The sequence below is a fragment of the Antrostomus carolinensis genome, unplaced genomic scaffold (genome assembly GCF_000700745.2).
Source record: "Antrostomus carolinensis isolate BGI_N321 unplaced genomic scaffold, ASM70074v2 scaffold28815, whole genome shotgun sequence".
NCBI lineage: Eukaryota > Metazoa > Chordata > Aves > Caprimulgiformes > Caprimulgidae > Antrostomus > Antrostomus carolinensis.
The window spans coordinates 16,099-26,463 of record NW_010314737.1 but is presented as its reverse complement, the minus strand read 5'-3'; the positions used below and the strand labels follow the sequence as shown (position 1 = coordinate 26,463).

The window sequence follows — 10,365 nt, the reverse complement described above, 5'->3', positions numbered from 1 at the left end:
GGCTGCAGCCCAGGTCTAGTGCCTGTCGCTTCACTGCCTTGCTTGGAAAATGAAACAGGGCTGCTGGTTACCATCTGCTTGTGTGTGCTACATCTGCTTGTGTGTGCTACATCTGCTCAACTCTCTGCCCTCCTGAAGGGCTTGAAAAGCTGCCTGGGTGCTGCAAAAAGGCTCAGCTCATCTATTAATTCAAACATGCACAGGAGGGACCTTATTTAACATGAAGCTGAAGCCCCCAAGACCTAAGGAGGGAAGGTGAAGGTCCCCACAGCTGGGTGGGTGTTTCTGGAGGCTTCTTCTCTCTTGACAGCAGCTAGCAGGGGCAGGTGCTCCAAGACATGGTGTAACAGCCTGAGCTATTCCATGCTCAGGATTGAGTGTGCACCCTCAGTTCTCCTATACACACATTTTAAAAAGCTTTTTGATTCTTAGTGCTCCAACGTTGCCTTAGAGGAAGGAGTCTGGAAGGACAGAGAGGAGTGTGGTGACAAGTCTGTACAAAACTGGATGTTTCAACTCAAAACTCCCAGGTAGCAGAGAGGAAGGGATGCATGAAGTGAAGCTGCGGTGTGAGCCAGGGAATTTTTCTGAGCTTGCTCTTTTTCTCTCTCTAGGTGTTCATCTCGGTGGGGCCACGCTGACCATGCTCAGGAGCTTCTGTCTCCAGCTCATGTCCTTGCTTTGGATCCTCTTGGCCCATCACCAGCTTGCCCAAGGTGAGTCTCTGTAGCCATGGGTCCTTCTCTTTTATGTCCATCTTTCCAAATCTATCCTTGTCATTGCTGAAGTCTCTTCAGTTTTCTGTGCAAAATAGAGCTGTCCTGACCTGGAAGACCAGAAAATGCTGCTCAGTTATCCAGCACCTGGGGAGTGACTGGTGGCAACTGTAAAGATCCTTGCTGTGGTGCCTATGGGGATGGCAGTGTCTGAGAAGACCAGCAGTGAGGGGTCCCGCTGCTCTGTCTCTCTCAGTTAGGGTGAAGGTCCCTGTTTGGAGAAGCAGGATGAGGGGGAAAGAAGATCCCAAAACTGAACAGCTAATCCTGGATCCTGTGAGACAAAATCCCTTCTCAAAGATTAGTTTGTTCTCCCTCCACTCCAGATAAGCAGCGAATTCCCAAAGCCATCTGCCAGGAGAGATGGTTACAAATAGGAAAGGCAATGACACCCAGGCTTGGGCTGAGCTGTCCCACGATGCTGTTCCTGTTCCACGGTGGCTTGTTTTGGGAGGCTCTTATCCTGAGCAGTGGGACCTGCTGCCTCACTGCAATAAAACACATGCATGGGGGATTTCTCTCTTTCCTAGGCAGCACATCATGCAGCCTGGGGAAAGCCTGAGTGTGCTTCTTGGTGTGGGGGCTTTAACCTGCTCTGGTCTAGGGTAGAGTGGTAAGGGTGTTCATCCCTGGGCCTAGCCTAGGATCGTGCTGGGCTCCTGGAGAAACCTTCTGCCTCCTGACATTTGCTCTAGCTCTACTGCCCATGGAGCTGGAGTGACCCTGCTGCCCGTGGGGCTAAGATGCAAGCAAGTGATGCGGGAGAGGAGAAGGTGGAGATGAAAGGGGACACCTGGCTGGAGAAAGCAGGCCAGTGCAGAGCAAAGGATGAGAAATAGGACAGCGAGGCCATGGCTCAGTTACAGCTTCTGTGGCCTTTAAATAAATAAACAGAATTGGATACCTGGCCCCAGTCCTGCCTCCCTGTGCTGCAGGGGGAGTGCTGGCAGCTGGGTCCTGGTGGAGGGCAGGAGCCCCAACTAGACTGCTCCATGTCAATAGCTGTCCCTGGGGATGGGGACATCCTGGAAGATAAAGAGGAACCATTCTTTCCATTCCTATCCTTAGTCCCTTTGTGCCCTTCACAGTACTTGGCCCTGAGCTTTCCCACCGTACTTGCTGCATGACTGTGGGACCAAGGTCCCAGGTGGGTCAGGCTCTGTTAGACAGATTGCCTTAATGCACAGGCACCCTCAGCTCATGCCCAAAAGGACCCAAAGTCTAAGGGAGGGATCTGTGAGAGGATGGGGAAGATAATCAGAGACTAGGTAGTTTTGAAGTAGGGTCCCATTTCTCAATAGAGGCAGTGTTACTGCTGTTTGGGTGACTGCAAAATCTTCATCTCTCGTGTGGCATCTAGCCATTGAAAGGAAGGTTCCCCCACCTTGCAGTTCCGGGGAAGGGCAGGCTGAGTGCTTAGGAAGGAAAAAAAAAAGCTGTGAACCAGCAGGGCCAGGGGCAGATTTGGAATCAGCTATGGTCTCTGCTTAACCCAGCTCCACCCATCTCCTGCCTTGTAGGTGATGACTGCAGCGAGCGCTGTAATCTTGCCCACGGCTCCTGTGACCAGGATGGGAAGTGCAGGTACGGCTTGTCCTTGTCTCTCCACTCCTGCTGCCCCTGACCGTAACTGCTCTCCCTCCCTTAATGCTGCGTCCCCAGTGCCTACACCCCTGCCCTGAGTTGGAGCACCTCCTCTTCTGGCCACCCGCACCTGGAATTGACAACTCTGCTTTCTTCTTACCTGACACCCTCTGGAGTGAGAGATTTTGATACCTCAACTTCTTGCTGGTCCCCTCCTGCCTTTGCTCCAGTGCTTCCAGGGTCCACCCCTCCACACACTGACCAATGTCGTTCTGCTGAGCCCTTTTTGTCTAGATGGGAGCTTAGGACAGCCTGGCCATGCCTGGGTGATGGGAGGCAGCATTCAGGCTCAGATACAATGGGGAAAGTCATCAGGCATCAAGGAAGGCTTGGAGGTCAGCCAGTTTGCTTGTCCTCCTCACTGGTTGAGATGGGGATGCTCTCCCTGGGGGCGTGGAAGAGAAGAGCTGCCAGCATGCACATTAATGTCTGAGGGCAGCAGGGGTCCCCTCTCAGAAGCCTGGGCTGTGGTAGGGATCTTTGGGTGTTTTCATAAAGGGCTCGCCAGCAAGCTAGGGGCTACCGCAGCAGAAGTATGTGTGTGATCCCTGGCATCCCAGCTGTCGCTGGTGCCCAGGTCCCTCAGGGGCAAAGCTCAGAGCCTGACCCTGCCCTTCCACCTGGGAAGCAGCTGTGTGGGTGCCCTGGGCTGCCACAGCCCTGGACATTGCCTCTCGTCCCACTGTAGGGCCACCTGGAGCCCCCATCCTGCAGGGAAGCCCCAGAAGGAGCAGGCTGCTTCAGGCTGGCCTGGCTACCTGTGCTGCGAGGGGACAGATTGCCCACCACTGCCCTGTTCTCCTTGCTCAGCCCCCTTTTGCAGCAGAGCCCCGGTGTCACACCATGCCTGGGCCTCTTGTTCTCGCCAGATGGAGCAGATGTGGCCTGACGGTGACCATAACTGCACTGGCCGCTGCATCAGGGAGCATCCAGCTCTGGTTTTGTGGGGCCCTCCATTGTAGCTGCAAGGAGCTTGCTCCTCCCTGAGCCCTCTGGGTGGCTGTGGCTGGTCAGGGAAGCCTTGTGCTGTGAAGCCCCGGCCAGAGACACTGCACTTCTCCATGTGGTGGGTGGCCCAGCTGCAGGTCTGTTCAGTGGAGGCACATGTGAGTTGCTGCTGCAGATTTTGGGCGTCCAGAGCATTTGCTGAACACTTCAGCAGCTTGGCAGTACCCTATTGAAATCACCCCAAACTCAGGGAGTCTTGGCCGCTTACCTGGCCCCCTCCATGGCAATTTTTAGGTTGGCCATCTCCCTTTTAAAGAGGGAGAAGAGTTGATGGTGCCTACTCACTGTGGGTACTGGGGGGCAGGGGTGCCCACAGCCCTCTGCAAGCTCATGGCTGTCCAGGTATGAATGTATTTCCCCAGACTCTATCAGGCACATGGTATCACCTCCATTCCCATTAAAAAAGCCTCTCATCAACATACATATTTGGTTTTTTCACCATTTTCCTCATCTCTTTGGAACAACCTGCAGTGACAATAGGCAGTCCAGGTGTGAATGTGCAGCCTCAGACCAGCCCAGCAAAGCTGCAGTCACTGCACATCTTGCTGAAACGAGCCCCAGACATGAAAAGGAACCCCCTTGCTTACTCTAGAGACTGCGTTGTTTTTGTTAGGTTTAATTTCATGCTGTTTTGAGTATAGCTTTTGTTGCAGCTGTGGCCACCTCTGCTCAGCTCTTGTCTTGTTATCGCTTGCTTTCCCTCTTGGAGCTGGCAGGTCTGAGGGAAGCCACTGGAGCAACACAGCTTGGCTTTACTTAGCCATGGCTGTTGCCTTGCTCTTCTGGGGCCAGAAGGCTCGTTGTGTGCTGCAGGTTTTCCTGTCATACACCAGCCATGGCAAGCAAGGCTTTGCAGCTGGATTACAGTGCACTTCAGACAAAAAATTACACATGGTATAATGAAACGGGGTGCAATGAAACGTGGGCTTTGGGGCCTCTGGTCTCTTTCCTCAGCAAGTTGAGAGTTAGGGATGGGGCTTTTCTCTGCCTGTCAGACTGGCTGCACGATGAGGGAGGTGCAGGAATTGCTGAGCTAGTGCAGTGGGATATACAGAGTGGTTGGCTGGAGGAGAACACTGGGACATGGGCACTAAAAGCAAAGCCGCTGAGCTCTGTTTCTGCCCCCTCACCCTCCCTGTCTGCAGAGGATGAGTCTGCTCCTGCTCTGCCCACTTGTTTCCTCAGGAAGATGAGATGCCAGTACTGACCTCCTCTGGAGGAGGGAGCCAGCAGGTTCATGGGGGACTTTGGGAGGGTTTCCCAGTACCACTGTATCTGTGGGAACCCTGCACAGCAAGCAGCCAGCTTTTCCTCCAGCCCCTGCTTGGGTTTTATCACACTGCCGTTCCCTGTCCTCTTGCAGGTGCGATCCAGGCTGGGAGGGCGAGTACTGTGAGGACTGTGTGCGTATGCCTGGGTGTCTCCATGGGACGTGCCACCAGCCTTGGCAGTGCATCTGTCACACTGGCTGGGCCGGCAAGTTCTGTGACAAAGGTAAGTCCTGGGCTGGACATCCCAGCTTCTGTTGCTGAGGGCAGAAGGCCAGCACACCCTGCATGGACGGGTGAGCCAGCAGAGCCAGAAGCCATCCGGGTGATGCTGCTTGAGCTGCCTGGGAGATGGGATGTTGCCTGGCTGCCACAGCTAGGACTGTCCCGTTCCTGCAGAAGAGGTCAGGCTGCCGGCACCGGCTTTTAAGAGCTGCCATGACACTGTCCAGCCTCAGGAAATGGAGCAGATGAACTCATTGCCTTTCCCACGCTGTGGCTGGGCTCTGGGCAGCCCCTCCTGCTTCCCCCGGGGCTTCCTGCCTTCTGCAGGTGGCTGGTGGACTCCCATCCTCCAGCTTCAGTCTCCTCTGTGCCAGGGGGTCTGCACTGGCTGGCCAGATGGTGTGCACAGCATCTTCACGCTGTGCAGATTTGCAGGACAGTTTGCTTTCTCTCCACCCCTAAGCCTGTGCATTTTGCAGACTGTAGCTGGGAGGCACCATGTAGGTACTGCATTTCTGTTGCTTGCAGGTGCCTGTTGGAGGGCAGGAGGGAGAGGCTCCTGCAATTTTTCCATCCCCACTGGGTTTGATGCGCTGTGTTCACACTGAATTGGCCACATTGCCCCTCTTTTGCCACTAATTCCCACCTTTTTCTTTCCCCTCAGACATACACATCTGCGACCACCAGTCCCCATGCCAGAATGGAGCTCAGTGCATCTACGATCGAGATGGGGAATATTCCTGCCTGTGTCCAGAAGGCTTCCATGGGAAGGACTGTGAGATGAAGACGGGGCCATGTGAGAAGGCAGGGTGGGAATATTCCGGCCTGTGTCCAGAAGGCTTCCATGGGAAGGACTGTGAGATGAAGACGGGGCCATGTGAGAAGGCAGGGTGAGACACAGTGGCAACGGCAGCGAGATTACAGACAGCATTGGCTTCAGGTCACACACTGCCAAGTGGTGGCCCAGCTGAGGATTTCCATGCACTAATAGAGTTAAGCCAAAACCACCTTTGGCTTTGGTTTAGCTTCATGCACCACACAGTCCCATCTGGGCAAGGTCTTTGTTGTGATCTGAACAGATTCCCGTCCCTCACTGCTGTTAGGTGTGATGAGCTGACACCTGTCATGCCTTTGGGGAGCATCAGGAGGGCACGTTTCCTCTTCAGATCATTTCACTGAAGACCCTCTGTGGGGGGTGGTGGGCCTGGGCACAGCCACAGCCTTTAAGGAGGTCCCACAGCCTCTCACTCAGGGAGGCGGAAACTCCTGCCCAGTCTTCTCCTTGAGATAGCTGACCCCATGGAGAGAGCCAGTGCTGGACGCACTGGCCACACAAGCACCTGTGTGTGTTTACCTCCCTGGGGCCAAGGAAGCTGCTCTCTCTCCAGGGCCATGACCCATCCTTGCTCTCTCCACACAGGTCTCCATGCAAGAATGGGGGGCAATGTCAAGACGATAATGGCTTTGCCAGCAACTTCACCTGCCGGTGCCTCGCTGGCTTCATGGGGGCTCTCTGTGAGAATGACGTGGATGACTGCCTGATGCGTCCCTGTGCCAACGGTGCCACCTGCCCTGATGGGATCAACCGCTTCTCCTGCCAGTGCCAGGTGGGCTTTGAAGGGCGTTTCTGCACCATCAACATCAATGACTGTGCCAGCCAGCCGTGCAAAAATGGAGCAAAGTGCTACGACCGCATCAATGACTATGACTGCTTGTGTCCTGACCGTTTCACTGGAAAAAACTGCGAGATCTCCGTCCCCGAGCCCACCTGGGCTCCCCACTACCACCCTGTGAACCACGAGAACAATGGGGGCGTGAAAAGCACCACCAGTGAGATGCTGGGGGTGACGCAGCCAGAGCCTGTCAGAACTGCAGTCACAGGGCGGCGCATGGCCAACCACAGCGAGAAAGAGCCGGGGGGAGGTTTGTTGAAAATCTCTGTGAAGGAGGTGGTGACCCAAAGGGACTCGGGGCTGACCGAAGCCCAGCTGGTGACAGTGCTTGTGTTTGGGGTGCTAACGGCAGTGCTGGTCCTCATCACCGTCCTGCTAATGCTGAGGAACTGGCAGAGGGGCCGTCAGAGGTCGAACTGGTGCCAAAGCCCTTCTCAGGCTGCAAGGAAGCTCCAAGACCAGGAGTGTCAGGTGGGCATGCTCAACACCATCCTGATCGAGCCCAGGAAGACAACAGAGCTGTGAGGTGCAAGGACTCTGAGTCAGTCCCTGGCAGGTCATCGTGCTGGCAGACCCCTCGAACTGCACCCTGGGGGGCTGCGCGGGCAGAAGCCAGGCAGCAGGGAAGGGCTCCCAGGGCAGCAAACACATCAACAAAACCCCTGGGCGTCAAGCATTGGTGTGGTGGCCTTGCCTGGGTCTGAGCTGTCTCCCACCCAGCCAGCACCCACAGCCACCTGCAAGCAGGGCTGTGTGGGGCCAGCCTTGCAGGGGAGCAGCAACGTGCCGCTTGCGGTAGCCCACGCCATGCAGGGCTGGTACAGTCTAACGTGAGCTCTCAGAAACAGGACGGGTAGTGCTGAGGAGGGCACAGCCTTCTTGCAAGCCCAGATTCTGCCAGGGCCTTTGTAACTTCTGTCTGTGACTACTGGAAGGGGCTTTGCCCTTGTTTCCACTGGTTTTGGGATGTTTCTTCTGGGGCCTTCAAGATGGTTATGGCTGCACAGATCTCCTTGCCCCAGTACGGGATGGGGTGGTTCCCAGCTGTTTCTGGAGGCTGTCATTTCAGATGCCATGTCCCTAGGGAGCTAGCAAACACCTTTGCTCCCTGGCCGTGTGGTTCTGTGAGCCAGTTCAAAGAGACTCTGGAGATCATTTGGGGTCTCCTTGTGCCCTTCTTCTGCCCTGGGTGATGCCCCCTCCTCCTGCTGTCAGACTTGGGGTTACAAACACGTTCTGTACTTTCCTCCTGATGATCCAGGGGTCTTCTCCCCCCACTTACCAAGCCGTCCTTTCTGGTCTGGCTACAAAAGACCAAGCTCCTTCCCCTCTCCAGCATGCACTTCTGCCTCACCCTTTGCTGACAAAAGGAGCATGGCCTGCTCCCCTCTCGGCCCGAGCTGGTCCTTCTTGTATGCCCTTGCAGGTGAAACTGGAGATGGACAAGGATGGAGATGTGCTGTGGCTGGTTCAGGAGCAATACAAGCTTGAGACCCTCCTTTCCTCTCCCAGTCGCTCCGAGGCAGGCTGCTGGCACTAACCTCAGATCAGCCATGGTAGCATTTCTTGATGTATCAGCAAAGGCTGTGCTCCCCACAGTGGATGTGAGGACAGGCTGCCAAGCCTGGCATGACCGTAGGAAGCAGATACAATACTGCCTTCTCCACCATTGCTGAAGCATGGCTGAGAAGCAGTAGATGGCTAGGTCACTTAGCCTTTGAGCGAGGTCTGCTCCTGCAGACCTAGACCTGGTCTGGTGTGCAGCAATCAGTGTCTCTGTGTCAGGGTCAAGGTTTTCTGTGCCTCCTCATGACCACAGAGGGATAAGCAGTGGGGTAAAAAAGCCCACAACCCAAACCCTACTACTGGCCTGTAGGGTTGCAGAGCTGGTTTCAAGATGGTGTGAAGAGAGCAGGCAGAGGAGCAAGCACTCAGCCAGGAGGGAGACATGGGAGAGGGGACTGGGGCTTCATCAGAAAGATTATTTTTTTAATACATGGATGGATGATGTACCTTTATCAAATAAAACAAATACAAGCCCAGAAACAGCGTATCAGCGAATCATAAAATTTAGGTTGCAAGGCACCTCTAGACACCAGCCTCCCGCTCTCAGCAGATCCAGTTAGATCAGGTTGCTCAGCTATGTGTTCTGGATGAGTATCTCCATCACTTCCCTCAAGAATGCAGACCCAGACTGTGGCACAAGAGTTGTCCTGCCCCATGCTCTGGCTGCAGGGGTGGAGATGGCTCCCACAGTCTCAAAGGAAGGAACAGGACCTGCCTCAGGACAGCGTAGCAAAGGTGTGTACCTGCTAGGCATTGCCTTAGAGTGTGGGGCAAGAGGGAAAAACCAAAGACTTGAGTCCAAGGGTGTGCAAATGGGAAGAGCAATGTGATCCTAAAACTGAAAGCAGCTGAGGGCTTGTGCAGCTGCGAGCAGGGCAGGAGGGATAGGGAGTATCCTTTGGAAAAGTGGTCTTGAAATAAACTAGCCTTAGAGGCCTCTAATGTAATCATGTTCTGGCCCTTTAGTGGAAGGCCTTCACCACTGTAAACTGGAGGAAGAGCAGCAAGGTCCCTGGGTGCAACCTTCTGGGCTTGGGAAGGTCAGTGCCCTCTGAAAGAAGTAGGGAGCAGGTAGAGTTGTCTTTGTGCAGAGGGGGCACCACTCCTGTAACTCACAAGGACGTCTGTGTCTGAGGGGAAAAGGGGACAGGGACATGAATAATGGAGCTTCACTAGGATGATTCCATTTTATTTTAAATTGTACATGTGAGACTAAGTCTCAGACTAAGAGTCACTGATTCTTCAGTGAGCAGAAAATCCCTCTGTAATCTCAAAGGGGAGCCTTGAAGGGGAGCAGTATCCCACCAGTCAGGCTTGCACGGCCCTGAACATCAGGTCCCATCTTCCCTACTAAAGGAAAGGGCGCAGTGCCATGCTTCCATCCCTGAGGACACACAGTTGCTGTCTGCAGGCAGGAATAATCCCTTCCCTCACCTCAACAGCTCCTGGCCCTGCAGAGCTGGTGGCTGAGGCAAGAGGAAAGCCAGGCACAGAGCCCGGAGGGCTGACTGGGCCCAGCCCAGGAGAGAGGTCACTGCTGCCCGCTGTGCAGGAGGCGCTGGAACAAGGAGCCATCTTTCTGGCTTAGGCGGGTGGGTGAATCCAGCTCTGCCACTCTCCCAGCCTGCATCACCAGCACGCGGTCTGAGTCCAAGATGGTGTTCAGCCTGTGGACAGCAAACACCAGAACACATTGATGGATCTGAGGAGAAACCCTGGATGCTGCTTTCCCTGCTGGGGAAGCTGGCCAAGACATGCCCAACATCAGGATGTGTGGAGCATGTCCCTGTGCACTCAGGGGTGCACTGCAGTCCATCCCCCCAGAGAGCCTCTGCACACTGCTGAAACGTAGAACCTCCGAGGAGAGCACAGCGATGCCTTCCAGTTGCTGGGCAAGGTAGGGCACCAGGAGCACAGAGGGAAGCTCCGTGGAGGGAAAGCTCAGGGCACACCTGATTCTGGGGTTGCACAAGATGTCTCTGCTCCCACAGGAGAGTTATTGCATTGCTTCTGTTTGCCCCTACATTTCATCACCTGCCACCTCCTAAGAGCAGCAGAAATGGACTTGTCCATCAACTGCCATTCCCCAGCAGTCTGGCATCTTTGCTTACGCTGCCACCACCAGTGGATTTGTAGTTGCCAGACTGGCAACCACAGCACCGGCAGCACACATATGCGCCCAGTTCTGCCCAGACTGCTAACAGG

The 10,365-nt window shown here is 54.9% G+C and overlaps 2 protein-coding genes across 2 annotated transcripts in view; one reads left to right on the top strand and one right to left on the bottom strand.

Moving 5' to 3' along the window:
- Positions 1–619: 619 nt before the first annotated feature.
- DLK2 (delta like non-canonical Notch ligand 2) lies at positions 620–7,119 on the top strand. Its single transcript, XM_010167749.2, has 5 exons — positions 620–716; positions 2,297–2,360; positions 4,792–4,922; positions 5,586–5,730; positions 6,342–7,119. Exons 1-5 carry the CDS (start codon positions 644–646, stop codon positions 7,117–7,119), a joined length of 1,191 nt encoding a protein of 396 aa, XP_010166051.1. The 5' UTR covers positions 620–643.
- Positions 7,120–9,334: 2,215 nt separating this feature from the next.
- ABCC10 (ATP binding cassette subfamily C member 10) overlaps positions 9,335–10,365 on the bottom strand; it is a 16,549-nt gene continuing 15,518 nt past the window's right edge. Inside the window, exon 22 of the mRNA XM_010167747.2 lies at positions 9,335–9,827. Within this exon, the coding sequence (XP_010166049.1) occupies positions 9,692–9,827 (136 nt within the window). The 3' untranslated portion in view covers positions 9,335–9,691. The remainder of the gene's footprint in view (positions 9,828–10,365) is intronic.

Coding starts and splice junctions, on each gene's coding strand:
- DLK2 (XM_010167749.2), top strand. CDS start 644: ATGCTCAGGAGCTTCTGTCTCCAGCTCATGTCCTTGCTTTGGATCCTC. Junction 717..2,296: donor CCATCACCAGCTTGCCCAAG/GTGAGTCTCTGT, acceptor CCTGCCTTGTAG/GTGATGACTGCAGCGAGCGC. Junction 2,361..4,791: donor GACCAGGATGGGAAGTGCAG/GTACGGCTTGTC, acceptor GTCCTCTTGCAG/GTGCGATCCAGGCTGGGAGG.